Source organism: Pieris napi, chromosome 20 (genome assembly GCF_905475465.1).
Source record: "Pieris napi chromosome 20, ilPieNapi1.2, whole genome shotgun sequence".
NCBI lineage: Eukaryota > Metazoa > Arthropoda > Insecta > Lepidoptera > Pieridae > Pieris > Pieris napi.
Window position 1 is genome coordinate 7,741,721 of NC_062253.1, and position 17,714 is coordinate 7,759,434.

A 17,714-nucleotide genomic window follows, 5' to 3' on the forward strand; every position below is an offset into this window, starting at 1 on the left:
CGTATTAATTTTTTGTAGGAATCCTCGAAAATGTATTTCATTTCTAAGCAACTAAAATGTGTGGGTAATATGTGTAAAAAAGTAAATAATTACTGTTGACGTAATCTCCAAATAAGAAAATCTAAGACCCCCCCCCGCCCCTATGATGCTAAGGTACGTAAAATACTTGAACCCATACAGGTTGATTCTTGGATTTATGCAGACCGTATAAGGAAGTATTAATTACACTTAGAAAAATCTGTTTTTAATAACAACTGCTCACTGCTGCTGAATGGATGAAAGAATCAAAATAGCAATTACGTCCAATTCACCATAACTATTCAATACCTACTATTTTTTTCCGAAGGGGTCTTCCTACATTCTTTTCGAGTTTATTTTCTTTCAATGTAGTTCTTTATGTCTCCCGATCTCATTCTCATACAATGCAATCTATAAATAATACAGGTTACAGCATACCGGCAGTGTTTGGATGACGGCAAATGTCTTGAAGTGCTTTGATCGTTTGGAACAATGCAGCCGATCTTGTCCTAAATTTCTAACACCTTTGTTTTCGTTGACCCTAATTTCTACAAATTGAGTAACAGACTTAGCTGTCGTTTAAACTTTTAATTAATTAATTTGTAATCTATAATGCCTGTTAGACGCTTGATTATTCTGTAATTAAAGAGGTATGAGCAAATAAAAAAATACCTGTGGCTATAACCTTGGCCTTGACCACAGATTTCTGTATGTCATAATTTGTTTTTAGTCTTCTGCGCCTGACACATGCTACTGTTTTTAGGTCTATGTCAGTTTCCTCACGATACCTTCTTCATCGTACTAACGAGTTTTAAATGCGCATATAGAATCAAAATTCCAGTGGTGCACAAAAGGTTTCAAACCTACGACCTCAGGGATAAGAGTCGCAAGCAGAAGACAGACCACTGCTGCTTCATTATTATATATTTAGTTTTTTTATATGATAAAGTAATAATATCTATAGGATAGATACGGAGTTTTATGCTATTATGTAACCCTAATAATAAAGATTAGAATTTAATGTCAAAATTTATATAAATTTTTAACATAACGTTAGTCCTCACAATTTTCGGAAAGTGTTAAATAGCGACACTTTCTATAATGTATCTGAAATGCTAATCTAATGACTAATAATGAAGTCTTTGGTAATCGGTAAATTAATCTAAATTCAAAGATGGCGTATGACGTTTGACAGGCTTGACAGTTACAACATATCCATTTAACAAAATAAGTGATACAAGATTTTATCTCATCGATATCAGATAAGAGATTAGTATTAAGAACATCGTGTTTCGCGGTAAACGTTTAACAAAGTTAAATGCGTGGTTAAGGTAATCTTGCGCGAACTATGACTCGCACTTGTCAAAATCCAATACGTTTTTGACATTCCGTATGTGCTCTGGACTCGTTGTCTAAGGTCAAGGGTGTGTAATGTCTGATAATAGTAGTGTGATTACAAGCGGCGCGGTGTGTTGTCGCGTGCGACGGAGCATGCAGTGTTTCGGAATTTACGGTAATGAATAAAAATGCATTTTACACGTGTAACTAACAAAGAACAAATACGACGTATATTTATTCTTTGTAGATAATCTCAATTCTTACAATGCAGCAAAATAACGACTTAATTAACGACATTAGGTATCAAAAGAAACCGCCTCTAACAATTTGGGGTCACTTGATATTCAGATTATAATGAATACTGATTCAAAGTAAATTAAAAAAAAACACAAAACATTGAATTATAAAGTTAAAACAACTTTAAGCTTAAATTAGTTAGGATTTCAAATTTCATTTTCAATTATCATAGCTTATAAATAAATGATTTATATATGTATATAAAAATGACAGGTATTTCTAAAAAATACCAAATATTAATAAATAAGGAAAGTAAAACGTCAAAGAGCAGTGTTGGCCTAGTGGCTTCAGCGACCGACTCTCATTCCTGAGGTCGTAGGTTCGATCTCCGGCTGTGCACCAATGGACTTTGTCTGTGTGCGCATTAAAAATTCCGTTTTTCAATTCGTGAGGAAACCGGCATGCATTAGACCCAAAATGTCGACGGAATGTGTCAGGAAATGGAGGGTGATCACCTTCGTGACTTGACTAATGATCATGAAATAGATACAGAAATCTGAGGCCTAATAAAGTATGAGGCTTGTAATGCCACTGATTATTATTATTATTAAAACGTATTAGCTTATATACTCTATACACATGTTCAAAGACAAATTCGATTTTTACACATCACATCTCGAAATTATTAAATAAAACAAACATTATCTGTTTAATAAAATTGTATAATATTACCAGTACTATACAATAGTGTACGGTACATTGTTAATGGAGTGAAATTTCGAGAAAGCGTAGAAAATTTTAATGTTCAACACTTTTTGTATAGCTGTAATTCGTGACATCGCTTGACATTAAAAATCAATTACTGATTTAATTGTACAAAACTCGTTAAATATCTATAACAGATGACTAACTTTGATTTGCCTAGTCACAACTTCATACTGAAGTAGTCATCAGTTTTATGTGATACCTTTTTTTCGTGGGAAAATGCGTTACCCTTCCGCGGTGGGACTGCGTGGTGGAGGTTTATGTGGGATTTGCTATTGTGTATACCCACTAAAACCCATCGGCGCCACCAGCAATAGAGGCAGGACACGGTAACAGCGGGGGCTTGTCCGCATCCCGCCACGTGATCCGCTGAAATGTGACCTTCCACAACAACCAAACTAGTAGACGCTATCTCTTTCGAAAGCATGTTAAATTGAAGAGACAGCTATTGAGGCAGGTATATTTTCTTACCTTCACTCGCAACTTAGCCCTTAACTCTCGGACATCAAAAACCCATTGGATTTGACATACGAATATCCTATTTAGCGGTAAGTCTCTCTGAATCGTATCTTAATATAATTAATTAATTAATTTATTAATTGTTACATCTAAGGTGGGTAAGCGGTGTTTGAACAGAATGAAACCGAAAAGCTGTTGGTACTGTGTCCGACATGTGCGGACACATCATGAGAATGAAATAGAAAGCACACTTGTCGTACGGTAATTCTACATCGGTCAGTCTTAATAGAGACTATTACAGCTTGAATAACATTCATATAGAAAGAAAAGACCCATAGAAGTAATTTTAATAAAAATACTTAGTGTTTGAGCAATACTTTCATAAAATTGCATTTAAATTACATTTATGTAATGCGGTTAATCCTATACTAGGTCATTTCATAATAATAACAATGGGAATAAAATTTTCCCACCTCAAAGTGAGGGAACCGCTGTATCTGATAAATGCAACTAACTATGTTAGGGCTGCCAAATAGCGAGTTTTTCTTTATTTATTGGCACCATTTGTAATGTGGTTTGTATGTTTTTAAACATTTAATTTATTATTTTTGTCCCTAATACCACAGATACAATTCTGAGTAATTTAAATTTTTTAACTGAGGTTTTGGTTAGCCAAATCTACCATTCCGAAACAATATAACCAAGATTGAACCGAGGACCTACAGGTTAATAACTCTTAAAAAAAGACCATGTGTTAACCACCAGCCGATATAAGACAGTATAATTGCAGACGGTACGTATAGTATAGCGCGGATAATATTATTTAGATTTAATAAAAAATATTTAAATAAATATCGTAAAATAAAAACACTAAAGTGACAACCCTAAATATATCAGCTGAGACAGCTGTTATATTGTTAAGATCATCTTAAGATTTACTCGCAAATGCTCCGTTAAGATCGCCGCGTGCGCAGCTGTCGCAAATTGCAATTCAGTACACATTTGCCTATGGCACGCATCTCACGTTTATGTGGTCAAAATTATTACTGGACTTCATTAGTAATGTGAACAGTGAAGTTTTGAAGATCGAAATGTGTCGAATTAAATATTTGTTAACTCTTATGAAAATCAGCTTCAGGAGCCAAAAGTTAGGCAAGTACAAACAAATACGTATAAAACTTGTATTTAATTAATTAACTTTTATATGTTAAGATTATTAACATATTAATATCACTAATTTGTTAATTACTGGGTTTTGTATGAGTACAAGTACGACCAGTCACTTTCTCTGCATCTTCTACCGCATACGAGGGAGAGTGTTCGGAGTAAGTTGGATAAATACCTGCCTCCACTCTTATCACCTCGTGGCTTTCCACAAATGGGCGGTTTTAAGGTAGTTTCTGCCGCGCACCACCATTGTGGAACCAGCTGCCCACTGAAGTATTTCCGAACCAATTCGAGTTTGGCTCCTTCAAGAAAAGAGCGTACCAATTCTTTAAAGGCAAGCAAGGCACTTTCGAGCCTTCTGTCAATGTGAGCGTCCGGCGCGGTATCACTTAACATCAGATAAGCCTCTTGCCCCTTTGCCCTTTGTTCTATTAAAGAAAAGGTAAAGAATACATAAGAATGCATCAAGTATAAAGGACAAATATAAACTTATTGTTAACTATAAACTAGTTGATTATTTAATCATCTATATAACATAACATAATGAATTTTAAGTTCCTGATTTATTTATGATTAGGACAATGAAAGAAGTTGCAGCTTCAATGTTGGTGTCTGGTGTTCTTAAGTGTATAATTATGATTTAACTCTTAATAAAGGACTCTGTAGGAGAAGTTGTGGTAGCAATTACTACATAGAATTTTACAGTTGAACACTTATTGTCGAATATTTTACTTATGCGAAATAATTGTGTTCTCTTTCCTTTTATATATTATCAAAATACGTTTTCCGGTATTGTTATTTGGTAAACATTAAATGATATTATAATCTTAATTAGAAACGTTAGAACAATGTCTAAAAGGTTCATTGCCCTCTCTTTAGAGTTGTTGCGTAAGATTTTTTAATCTAGCAATTCATAGAATCGCCACCTTCCGCCACCGATATGAAATCGAATTAGTTACGTTCCTAGTAAAGCGTCCAAATATTCAATAAATAAACTTCGAAAATAATATAAAGCCCGTTGATTTCCAATCTTTACTAATGTCCAGTTTAGATTTGTTATAAATTTTTTTCATAGCTTAATTCTGACATCCTTCAGTCTCAGCCTCCTCCAGCTTTTTTCAAATATATATCCAGGGCTTTCTTTCTCCATTCGCTTCCTGTTAATGCTCCTATATTTTCTATCCTGCTTTTCATAGCGCCCTCGTCTCCTTGGTCCTATAATTGTCTTTAAAGTCCACCTTCTATCTGTGCATCTTGCTATATGCCTCGCTCATTGCCACTTCTTTGTAGTTTTTCCCTCAAGATATCTCCAAACAACGCATATTGTAAAATATTTTGCTTTCCTGCGAAATTATCGGGACTGAAGCGAATTTGAGACTGCTTTGAATTTATTGACGTAACCAGTGCATGACTGACTACTGAGTGCGACAATAAAGGTAATGAAGCTTTGATGAACTTCCGTCAGAGGCAAAAACGCAGCCGCCGATGAAATGATGCAAATTGCGGAAATTGAGAATTGTAACATAATGATTGTCTTAAACTATCACGTGACTGTATATCAACGCGTTAGTGTCAGAGAGAAGCGTCTTTTTCTGACAAATTTGTATTGATGCTGTAATGAAAAGAGACAGCAGTACTTTTGTTAAAACTATGTTATTAGACTTAATTCGTTTTTGGAATAACATTTATTCCCTTAACATTACAGGTGAAGTAACACTTGTCAGTAACAGCACTATACTTGTAATATCGCCAGCTTAATATGTATTTCTCCCACTTTTACAACATATACCTAATAGAGATAGAAAAGGAAAATTCCAGTATTATGTGTAGTAATCACAATTAACGGAAACAATAGTAACACATTATTTACTCAAACTAACTCTAAGCGCTGGGACAGAGTACACCAGCTGCTAGTAGTATATCCTCTAGACTCTAGATTAGGAACACACCAGCTTTGGGGTACAGCTATAAAGTATATGAAAAGTGAATTAAATTTTCACCTGCTTACCTAAAGCCAAAATCCATACTGGATACCTTTCAATTTGGCAAAAAGCCAGAACATAAATAAATGGTTTCCTTATGATGATTTCACTCAAAGAACCAGCGAAGAACATTCTAAAGCCAAATTTAAAATAATATTGATTGCGTTGTAGGTTGTGTTTCTTGAATAAGTTTGAAGGATAGAATTTTGTGTCTTCTAGTGCGTGTGCTACCACAATTTCTTAAATAAAATCTGTATGACATTCTCTCTGCGTGTCTACCCTCTCTTCTTTTTTTATGATTTCCAGAATATATATTGCTTTACCTGTCTTAAATATTCTGCCTATACAAGAATTTTTTGAAACCCAGAATTAAACCTCAAAAGTCCGCTTTGAAGATATATCTTGATTAACCTTCGGATTAATTGAGTTCATTGATCTACTTACGTATAATCTTTAGTATTACCGGAGAATTTTTATTAGGACTAACGAAGTTGAGACAGCAGTAATAAGAAGAGAACGGCGATAACAAATTGACTCTACGTGATTTTGATGTTGTTCTAATAGGCTTTGCAGCAATGAAATTTATCTACGTATCGTACGTATATTAATAATATAGTATTTATTAATATACGTACGTTACATGGTGCAGAACCGGGAATATATCTGTCAGATATTTGCCTCTTAATCAATAGAACAGATGCATATTAAAAGGTTGATTTGACATAATAACGAAGTTTAGAAAAAAATAACATACTGTCTTATAGCTGTTTCATTGTTGTTACAATGTTTTCCAGTTGAATTCACATTGTAATGAACAATATTGTGAACTAGTAAATGGGTTGGAACAGGTATATACGTATATAGATGTATCGTTATATATCAGCGGTAACGAACATTGCTATTGTCCAGGAGAGGTCAACCTTTTATTCAGAAATTTATTTTTTTACAGATAAATCGTGTATGTGAATAAACACCGTTTATTTTCAAGATAAAAACTAGGCTATAAAATCTTAAGCTTCAATTTGTCTTATGTTACTTGTAAGTAAAATGTCTAAAATACTTTATATAAGTCAAGAAAAGTTAATAATAATAGTGTGTGTGCCCTTCTTTGGCCATCTCCAAATCCCGCCATTCCTCTCTGCACAGTGCCGCTCTCTGCCATGTACCTTCTAAGTTGTCTTCCTCTTTTTCGTTTGTCTTGGACACCAGTTTAGTACTTTTTTGCAAGAAAACTTACTTTTCTTATAAATATATTTGATTAGCATTTCCTTTAATAAGGATATTCTTTCTTTCAAGAATACCACCATTATAAGGCCTACTCTTATAAGGCCGCAACGCATTCGCGTGTCCATGGGCATCCTGCCAGATTTAGATCTTTAAAAAATAAAGTGTCATTTAGTAAGTTTTGAGTTTAATGATTTTTCGTGAAAATCAAAGTCGTTTTGCGAACTGATATTGTCAATGAATTATATGTTGTTTCGTGACGGGGACCTACTATATAGTTACTTTTGATATAAGTCCGTAAGAGTGGCGTATATACGTATAAAACATTTTTATTTGATAAGCATAACTTTGATTAATTTTCATGGAAATAATGCTAAAGTCGCTAAATAAATAGGAATGCTGAAATTATGCTCTGCTAAAAGGATGACATATAATGTTAGTAATTCCTTATAAGGAATCAAATTCGATATTTCCAATGGCCTTGTATCATACTAATATTTTCGATACATCAAATACGTATTTATTAAAATGCGTTTTCTTCCTTATTTTCCTTCCTGCGGCCCACCAGGCCAGTGCCGCCTACACTATTCTCCACTTAACGCGGTTTCCGACGTCTCTACTCTCTACACATTCCCATTATTATCACTTCATTGCACAAACCTTTTCTTATAATGAACTGCTAACCAAATTTACGAAACAGAAAAACAGGTACTTTAATACGTTAATTATTCCCTAAAACCATGTCAATTATCAAGTATGCAACGCGTTCCACTGGTTTGCAATCCCTGGACTCTGTCAGCGGTTCTAACGAAATTGTCGGGAAATCGAATACCTTTGTAGTCGATTGACATCGAATGTGATGGCGAAAAATTCGATTTGATCGGTATTGTAATTGGTTTCGTGATATGTATATTTACTGTTGTCATTGCATAGTTTATTATACAAGATGAATATTCTCGTGTCTGCGTTGCTAACAAGAAACCAAAGTAAAAAGTCCGCAAAGATATTTATTATTTATTTATTAAAATAAACCGCAAATATTTAATTCATTTTCTATTGTATAAGTTACAATCTATCTATAAAATACATGACAACTACAGTGAACATAAATTTTACAAAAAATTACACTCAACAACTAATATAATGTTTACTAGTAATTACTTATTTAAAAATTATAATTTTTTAATTATACATTATGAATATACAAACTTATTTAAAAATTATAATTTTTAAATAAGTTTGTATAAATAAAAATGTTTCTTTTTAACTAGTGTCTCATTTCGCGTATTCTATAAAGGGGGCCTAACTGACAGTAATACCCGTACATCCTTGTCATTGATGGCGATCCCCTTTGATCAGTAAAAATATTATGTTTCCAATATACGATCAACCAACAAAAATTTGGATGGTCCAAAGGAAGCTTTTAGCAATTAGGATTTTTGTTTCATTATTATACCAAGTTTTTCTTTCCACCAGGACGTCGAACGAATTTGCAACTTATTTACCAACGATATTTATAGCGTGGGCGTTTGTAATTGTTGTAAGTTTGACAACAATTATAAATAGCTTAACTTATTATTATGACTTGGGGTTGATGTTCTTATTATATGACTTAATGAAATATTCATCAACATTCATTCATTCATATTCATTTGCATGCCTATTTTTATTTGGCTGATTGTGCGGATTTTTATAATTAATCGATATAAAGTACCATTTTCTTGCAAATAAATGATTTATTATTACTAAACAAAAAGATAATAAAAACTATAGTATAATAGTTTTAGCTTTATTAATTTAACTTTTTATTAGTAATAATATGTACACAGACACACACAGACACCCACCCACACACATACACGCGCAAATACATACCCCTTGTGGTTTCCTTATAAATTTTTTTTGCAGGCAAAATAGAAGAAAGACAAAATTTTATTTATAATAGTATATAACTGTCACTTGTTTATGTACTAAGTTTTTGTGAGAAAAAATGAATAAAGATTATTATTATATATATACTATGGTCTTTTATATTATAGATTTGTACATTACAGAAGCGGAATGCGATGGATGCAGCAGCGAGAATGACGAAGGTCGGAATGTTGGGGAGTTATTGCTGCCACAGTATGCCCTTGCCACTGGCGGTTTGGCGCGGGACCACCGGCCTCTCATCACCTTCCCAGACAACAATAACTTCCACGTACTTACGCCAAGTGAATACCGCCGACTTCTTCTCTACCTCACCTCAGTGCCCTCGTAAGTTTAAGTATTTTTTTACGCTATCTATATGTATAAAAATGTTATGTTGGTTTGTGTACGCTTCAAAAACTCAAAAAGTTCTGCACCGATCGAGCTGAAATTTTAACATGATATATAATCCGCATCAATTTTTTTTGTTTTTTTTTTATTTTATTTTTCATTACTTTTTCCACAAGTATTGCAAAATTAAACTTAAATGTAAAGCTTTGATGAAAGAACACAATAAATTCTAAGTCCACAAGCAATAGATATTCAGTTAAAGCACCTTCTTTAGACCTCAAATGAATGGAACAATGCGATCTAAACACGGATAGGTGATTGACGCACGTCATCGAACTTATGGTCACAGTTTAAATTAGTCGACTTCAAGAAAAGAGCGTAACAATTCTTTAAAGGCTCGTGAGTCCTCTGGCATTGAGAGGGTCCAGGGTCGGCGTTATCACTTAACATCAGGTGAGCCTCATGCCCGTTTGCCACCTGTTCTATAAAAAAATTGCTTTGACTAAATGGTGGTGCATAAAAATGTATATCTGGAATAAATGTCGTGATTGGCCCTTTTTATAACCGACGATTGTAGAAAACTTCGAAAAAGAAATACCACTGCTTGATAGCATTGAAAAATGCCACATACGTGAAATATAGTATATTATTGGCTTCACACGCGGTCAAATAGCTCGTATCAAACAGTGCACGACGCGGAGAACCGGCCCAATCTTAGATGAAGATGAAATCCACTATCAGATAACACGCTCAATGAATCACTGGTGATTGCATTTTTACGCGATAGTAAATTTTTATCATCGCGACAAATTTTAGCTTTATTAGGAGTTATACCATTTTGTTCCGTTACCTTAGTGTTTTCTAAAACGTTCATATGCGGGTTTCTATTTCCGAAACAATTATTATTTTGATTAGTCACAGAAGACTGATGACAACTTGTTAAAAGTCTATAATATGTAAAAAAAATTGTTCCAAGCTCCTTTTTTAAGGGACCTAAACCGAAAATTTGGTCATTTATACGATGGCATTTTACAAAGTGATCAACTAAAACTTGGGGGGGGGGGGGGAATTCTCTTTAAATCGATTGGAAATACGACTTTCACAGCCAAAACCATATGTTATAGTTTTTAAGTTAGAAGCGTATTCTGTTACATATCAAATCATAGTTTTGACAGATATGTTCTTAGTTGTACCTGTCTCTTTTCATGACAGCATAAACATATTTGCAATTCGACATAAAGAGACGAAAGAGTACTTTAGGCTGATTATCGGTGATGTGAAGGGAGCTAGACTGATATACGTGAAACTAATATCTAACTTTACACGTCAAACCCAAAAAAAAACACCTTTTGACAACTGACTGACTTTTGAGTTGACACTTGACATGTATAATTTACACAACTATATCCCACCTTGAGACGCATAGACAAATGAGTTATTTTATCTATAGCGACGATGAATTAATTGAACAATTCTGTCTATTTGTATGCATCCTTTTATTTTCAGACTACTGGAAGCGGAAATGGGCTTCCACATAATAATTGACCGGCGGAAAGATAGATGGAACTCTGTAAAAGCAACGTTATTGAGAATATCCGTAAGTGTAGCTTTTTTATAAGTATTTTAAATTTTTTGTAATTTTTTTGTTTTAGGAATTGCAGCCTATGTTGTCTAGCACAATAACTAATTGTTTTAAAACATTTACCGGATTAAACTGGTATAGATTCTGTAATTATAAATTATGTATTTAAATAATGAAATAAGAAAGTATGTATTTTAGGGTGAGAACTAAGCCCTACATTTGTACCCTAAGACATAAGTATGTATGAATTAATAAATATCTAGATAAGTACGGAATGTCTGCAACAAAAGATTTAATGCAACAGATGGAGCTCTAAGGGTACGATGAGAAGTTCAAGGTGGTAGGGATTTTCTCAAAGCTATAGGCAGCACACTACGATGAGGACTTGAACGAGTCTTAGTGTCTTATTCATTTCTCCCATCCTCTAAAGGGGCGCCTTTGAGAGGATGCGAGAAATGAATAAGACAGAGCACTATTCAAATCTAGTTTATTGTGTATAAAACAATATCTTAAATACTACTTATACTTATACACATACATATAAGATTATTCTTGTAAGCTGTCAAGCCTTTATATGTATTTGGGACAATCGCGTTAGCCGTGTTAATGGTTGACCAATATTCAAATGAAATCTGAACTAACTCTTATGATTATTTATTTTGTAATTTCTGTTTTGATATTATTGTTGTGTATAATTTGTATTATCATATATTTCTCGTATAAAGGCATACATTTTAGGAATACGTATAATATATTAAGTTGCCAAATTCGATTTAGTTCTTGCAATAAATATCCTTTCCCTAATGTCGCAGGTTAGGGATCACGTGGTATAAAAACCGAATATTGTTTTATTTATTCTTTATTATAAAGTGTACCTATATCGAGTTTTTACGTAATTAAATACCAAAAATCTTTTATTTAACCGATAAAAATACTAAAATAAATCCCACCATTCCAGGAATTCTTCCCTGGCGTAATCCATACGGTGTACGTCTTACGCCCGGCGAGCTTTCTTCAAAAGGCATTATCGGAAGTGAGCAGTAAATTATTCAAAGAGGAGTTCCGGTTTCGTGTGCTGGTCTGTTCTTGTGTGGAAGAGTTGTACGAACACTTCGACAGGTCACAGTTAACTCCAGATTTGGGCGGTGAATTACAGTACTCACATTCAGAGTGGATACAACAACGGATAGTAAGTTCTTTTTTCTCTTTGTTTTTATTTATAGTATTAATCATTTATTCTCTTAAGTATTTTGTTTCTAAGTAAAGGAACTACTACTGTGGTGCCCTTTAAAAACCAATGCACTTGGTGATTTTTTTGGTGTTTTTGTACCATTAGTTTAGTTACAATCTTTACAATTCAATGCCATTTATACACGTCAACGATCAAGTAGTACGATTTTAGTTACTTTCCTTACTAGATTTGTGACTTACAAATGCCTCTAGGGTAAGATTTTTGTCTATTTTATTGATATATTGCAAGTCCAAGTAGCTGATTAAATGTTTGTACTGACACTATATTTTTCTATAACTCATGTACGTGCAGATCATATAAAAAGGTTGTGCCTACAAATAACGAATTACCATTTTTTTAAATATTAATTACCATTTTCAAACGCCATGATAATATTATGTATATAATATGAATTATATGTTTGCGTTTTACTGCAAATTTATTTCTTGGCTTTTATATAATATAAATAGTCACAAATTATACGAAACACACACTTAAGGTATGTATAAGTAGTAGGCTTATAAATGATGAAACCCTTGCGCTCTGAATCCATGTAGATATCCGGGAATTTTCATATAGCTGATCGCTGTATGAAAAACTGAATATTTCCTAAATTATCAAAAGTCATTATTGTATCGTAAAAACTTACGAATCGTATCTGATTTACAGGCTTTAGAGAAATTTTCGACTTTAATGAAGGAGATATCCACGAAATTGGACGAGTTTATGCACGAAATATGTGATTGCGACATGGGAAACGATCCCGCACAAACCAAAGACCTTTTAGACTGTCAAGAATCTAGGTGAGTCTATTTTTGCTTATATTTGTACTAGTAATAGCTCACATATATATATATATATAAGTGTGCTATTCGCATAAACACACTTAGATACTCACACAATGACTTATTACTTTACAATTCATTTGAAATAAAAATATCATTTAATAACATTCCCATTTTGAATACGAACAGATGGATGGTGATATCTTAATATATATAAATTACGTGTCACGTTGTTTGTCCGCGATGGACTCCTAAACTACCGAACCGATTTCAATCAAATTTGCACACCGTGTGCAGTTTGATCTAACTTAAAAGATAGGATAGCTTACATCTCAATTTATACCCGCAAAATTATTTTATTGCAAAATATTTGTTTATTATTTGATAGTCACAATTCTAACAGATGGCGCTGTGTTAAAAGTACCAACGTTTCACATAAGCTACAATTTATTGGCATACCACCAATAAAGCATGGTGGTCCCCATGACTGGTATTCTCCTACCGTTTCCCTTGAATAGTTTACTACTATGTAATATAACAAAAACCTTAGCCACAGCAACGCTTGGCCGGTCTGCTAGTATAATATATAGGCAATATATTAAATAATTGACTTAGTAACAATAAGTACTGTTCGGTTCCCGGGTCAACTGGATGCTTTAAAAAATAGAGGATATTATTTCTACTGTATATTAACCACTCACGTACAACAATAGAATAAATGCAAAATAATTAAATGCTAATTGCTATGAAATGAAGGCTGAGAATAAATTGAAGAGAGTGCCTGCATCTAGCTATACTCTCGGGGCATGACTCAAACAAAATGTACAGCTTTTGCTCATACAAGTACTGATATAACCGAATCGATATTAATCATTGATTGAATATCAATATCAATCTATATTTTTATTTAAAATGATTTCGTAAAAATCTGTTGATTCTTCAATATTCTTACTTAATTTTAATTTCTTAATTTGATACCCTTTTCAGTTATAAAGCTTTAAAAACCGAACTGGCGTCAGCGACAACGCAGGGCGAAGAATTGCTGACCCAAGTGCGAAAACCAAATCTTACTTATAATATTATTAGTCATGTGGCTGCTGTTGAAAGGTAATCTCCATTTATTTATTCAGAATTTTCTCTTATATACGAACTTGTTGACTTCAAAAAACAATAATACGTATACAAAGTGATAAGAACAGTAATATTACGACATTGCTGATGAAAAGTGATCAGCCTACCAACTTAAACAAAAATTGTGTCGCCGGGAATGTACTGCCATACAAGTCGTGTCCCGATGGCAGATAGTGATAACTTTGTGATGTAGTGTTGTGAAAATATATCGGAGTACTAAACTGATTATAAATTAGGTTTTTTAATAGGCATTTAAATGTAAATATTTTTATACCGTTTAGCGAGGCCAATAACGCTCATTTTACTTTTAAGATCAAATTCATAACTAAACAAAAACAAATTTTCAGGCTACTTGTTCAACTCGAAGAGACTGAAAAACAATTCGACAACTTTTGGAAGAAACATTCCATGAAATTAAACCATTGGCTCAAGTTCCGAACATTTTTATTAAACTTTAAACAAATGCAGGTAATTATAATCTATCATGCAACTTATTGTATTGGTCTAAAATTAAAACTTGTATTTATTTCGCGTCGATTTTTATTTCTATGACGAAAATCAAACATTGGAGTTTTGGGGGAATTCATTCTTCGTGATTCCTCTAGGTCTTTCATAGGTTTGAATATAAAAGGCTCTGATGGCACTCTATTCACGACTAATTCAGAAATATCCATAAAGACATCACGATTACTGGTATTGCTTTCCTGAAAATTGTTTGACCTAATATCCTTTCGCTTGTATGACTCTAGTTCAAATGTCAATTTTTGAAGTCTACGCGTCTTGTCTTCTAACTTTGCACTTAATTCCTCCGTTTGTTTCCTTTTTTTATTGAATTCTGTTTGTAATGTGGTAATCTTACGTTTACAACTTTCCAGTTCAGCGTGAAGTTTTTTCATATTTATATTACTGGCTTCTTCTAGACACTGAAGCTTCTCTTTTGAATGCTTTGCTAAAGACTCCTGATATAAAGTCTCTTGTTCAATTTGGTATGACCAAAATGACATTGCACGCATGGCTACATCCATTATGGTGTCGGGTTTTAATCCCGCTAAAACTATTGACTTAAATGTTTCACTTGGTTTAAGATCAGCTTGAATAACGTCGAATTTATCTCGCAATTCATTTCCGCATGCGGGACAAGTCAATGAATTCTCAGCGTTATGCCTAAATTCGCTTTTTCCATGTTCCACGCAAAATGCGTGTGAACACGTCGTGACCCAAGCTTGACTAGATAATGATCTTCTGCATTTACGAAAATTACATACAATATCTAAAGTCATTATCACATAAAATTAATTTAATTAATGCACTAAAATTAATGATGACATTAACATATCCATTTTAACACTGAATCCTAACTTTAACACTTGAGAAAAGTCAAAAAGAAAGCGTAAATAAATACGTGACAGATATTTTTTTTTATTTAAATCTGAAAAGAAGGCTAGGCTAAGACATTTTGACAACCTACATAGACGATATATTTTCTTAAAGAGGTTCTGTGAAGTTTGAGGTTTTATATGTTTAATTATTTTCAGGCGACTTTAGACACGCATTTAAAGGCAGCATGTGATATGACCGAAGTGGGCGAAACTGCGAACCGGGTCGATGGCCTAATACATGAGGCTAACGATTTTGAACAACTATGCAATGGAGATCTAGAAGCTGCATCATCAGTAATTGACGAAGGTATAATAGATCTCGTGTTACTTGTAAAATTAAAATATGGTATAATTTAAACTAACCATGGTGGTTGCCTGGAAGAGATCGCTCGAAAGCGATAGAGTCGCCCGTTATTTAATTATTTTAATTGCGTATTTCTTGCAACGAAGTGTTAATTAAATTAATACGATTCATAAGATCATGATTGGTTTAGTTATTACTAGTTGAATTTAAAAAAAAATCAGTGCTGCAAAAACCTTTTTAGGTCTGGGCCTCAGATTTCTGTATCTGTTTCATGAATGCGAATGTTAATTTCTACTAGTTAACCTAAACAAGTTAATTAATTTTGGCATAATTAAGATTTTTTTTTAACCTTACTTATTAATAACTTAATAACAAATTTCAAAAAACATTTTCAGGTGAAACATTGATGCAAGATCCATTGAGTTCAGTGGATCATATCGAGTCAAAATGTGAAGAATTAAGACGAACAAGTGCTTTACTGTTGGACAAAATACAGAAACGAAATCTGCTTTTGGCTAAAGCGAGAGAAGTTATGGACCGAATAGACAAGGTAAAGTTTAATAGCCATAGACCATAGTTGTAGGCATAGACATTAGAATTAAAAACTGAGGTGTTTTATTTCATTTGTATAAATATGATTACTTAAAGACTATGCGATAACATTGTCAAATATACTCATGGCTTATTATAGTTGTTACTTGCTCAGTTACGTAATACTTATTTCACTTTGTTAAAACCAAATAAACAAAAAATTGGCGTTATCTTAGCGAATGTCGCATCCAAGTTAAATATAGTATTTTCTACGTAAAAAATTGCCAAGGCCATTAACACTTAGTCCTTAATGTATTCTTCGTAAAAAAACTAAACACAACTTAATCACAACATTGCACATTTAAAGAAAACATTTTTTTCACCGGATTGAAGTTATGTATAATTATAAATTTACATTTATTTTACATAATTTTAAATTTAACCGACGTTTCGCGTCCTTTACAGCGTGCGTGGTCATGTGGAAACGTCGGTTAAAAATAAAATTATTGTAAATTTATAAATAATAAATAACTTCAATCCGGTGATAAAATTGTTTTCCTTAAATGTGTAAAAGTTATGTCAATAAAAGACAATACAACATTGCACATGTTTCACAACTTATATTTTATTTTTAAGGCAAATGAATGGTGTACCACTGGAGTTGAAATTTTGGCGGGAGAAGGCGGTCTAATAGCTGTGGATAAACTAATAGAAGATGCGAAGTCATTCGGACTGACGTCACCCGAAGAGTTCCGGGAGATGCTTATGCAATCTGCAACACAGGAAACAAGGGCGCTAGTTACACAAGTAAACTTATCTTTTTTATTACAAGAATAATTTCAACTAATAAAATACATATTCAAAAAGTAGCTCAATCCAGAGCCAAAGCAATTGTAGAAATAAGCAGTTTATGTAGAAATTACCAATACCATAGAGTAAATAGAATTGATAAAAAATTATATTTACTCTGTGGTTAATTTCTCATATTACCTTTGTACTGAATAGAAAACCCTATATAAATAAAAAATATTATCGAATGTATTCTACATTGATTTTTCAATTATTTAATAAATCAAAATAAACTAACAAAAAGTATACGCAAATGGCAATTGTCACATAGGTAAATTAGCTTCTTGACTTTCTGCATAAAATTTAGTTTTGCGATATATTTAATTTTAAAAACGATAAAGATTGCTTATTTAAAAAAAAATAAAAAAACAAACGCAAATAAGGTTTTATTTATTCTATAATATGCCATTCTATGACATGTAAATCATTTTACTAATCTGTGATGTGTGACGCCCGCTCTAGCGCATGCGAAG

The 17,714-nt window shown here is 33.0% G+C and overlaps 2 protein-coding genes across 8 annotated transcripts in view; one reads left to right on the plus strand and one right to left on the minus strand.

The window, feature by feature from the left end:
- LOC125059488 (guanine nucleotide exchange factor DBS-like) overlaps positions 1–17,714 on the plus strand; it is a 97,755-nt gene that overhangs the window by 24,853 nt on the left and 55,188 nt on the right. For 6 of the 7 annotated variants that reach the window (XR_007118677.1, XM_047663914.1, XM_047663915.1 and 3 more), the window contains exons 2-10: positions 9,245–9,446; positions 10,956–11,046; positions 11,990–12,220; positions 12,932–13,065; positions 14,035–14,154; positions 14,526–14,646; positions 15,714–15,864; positions 16,257–16,411; positions 17,029–17,199. Coding sequence is in view for 6 of the 7 variants with exons in the window: in XM_047663914.1 (XP_047519870.1) it covers positions 9,245–9,446; positions 10,956–11,046; positions 11,990–12,220; positions 12,932–13,065; positions 14,035–14,154; positions 14,526–14,646; positions 15,714–15,864; positions 16,257–16,411; positions 17,029–17,199 (1,376 nt within the window). In the remaining variant the exon portion in view is untranslated. Of the gene's footprint in view, positions 1–1,483; positions 1,532–9,244; positions 9,447–10,955; positions 11,047–11,989; positions 12,221–12,931; positions 13,066–14,034; positions 14,155–14,525; positions 14,647–15,713; positions 15,865–16,256; positions 16,412–17,028; positions 17,200–17,714 lie in introns of those variants that run through there. The other variant, XM_047663913.1, reaches the window with a different exon arrangement.
- LOC125059490 (E3 ubiquitin-protein ligase CCNB1IP1-like) lies at positions 14,640–15,717 on the minus strand. The gene has a single exon (XM_047663918.1). The coding sequence runs from the start codon at positions 15,456–15,458 to the stop codon at positions 14,670–14,672; it is 789 nt and encodes a 262-aa protein (XP_047519874.1). The 5' UTR covers positions 15,459–15,717; the 3' UTR covers positions 14,640–14,669.

Coding starts and splice junctions, on each gene's coding strand:
- LOC125059490 (XM_047663918.1), bottom strand. CDS start 15,458: ATGACTTTAGATATTGTATGTAATTTTCGTAAATGCAGAAGATCATTA.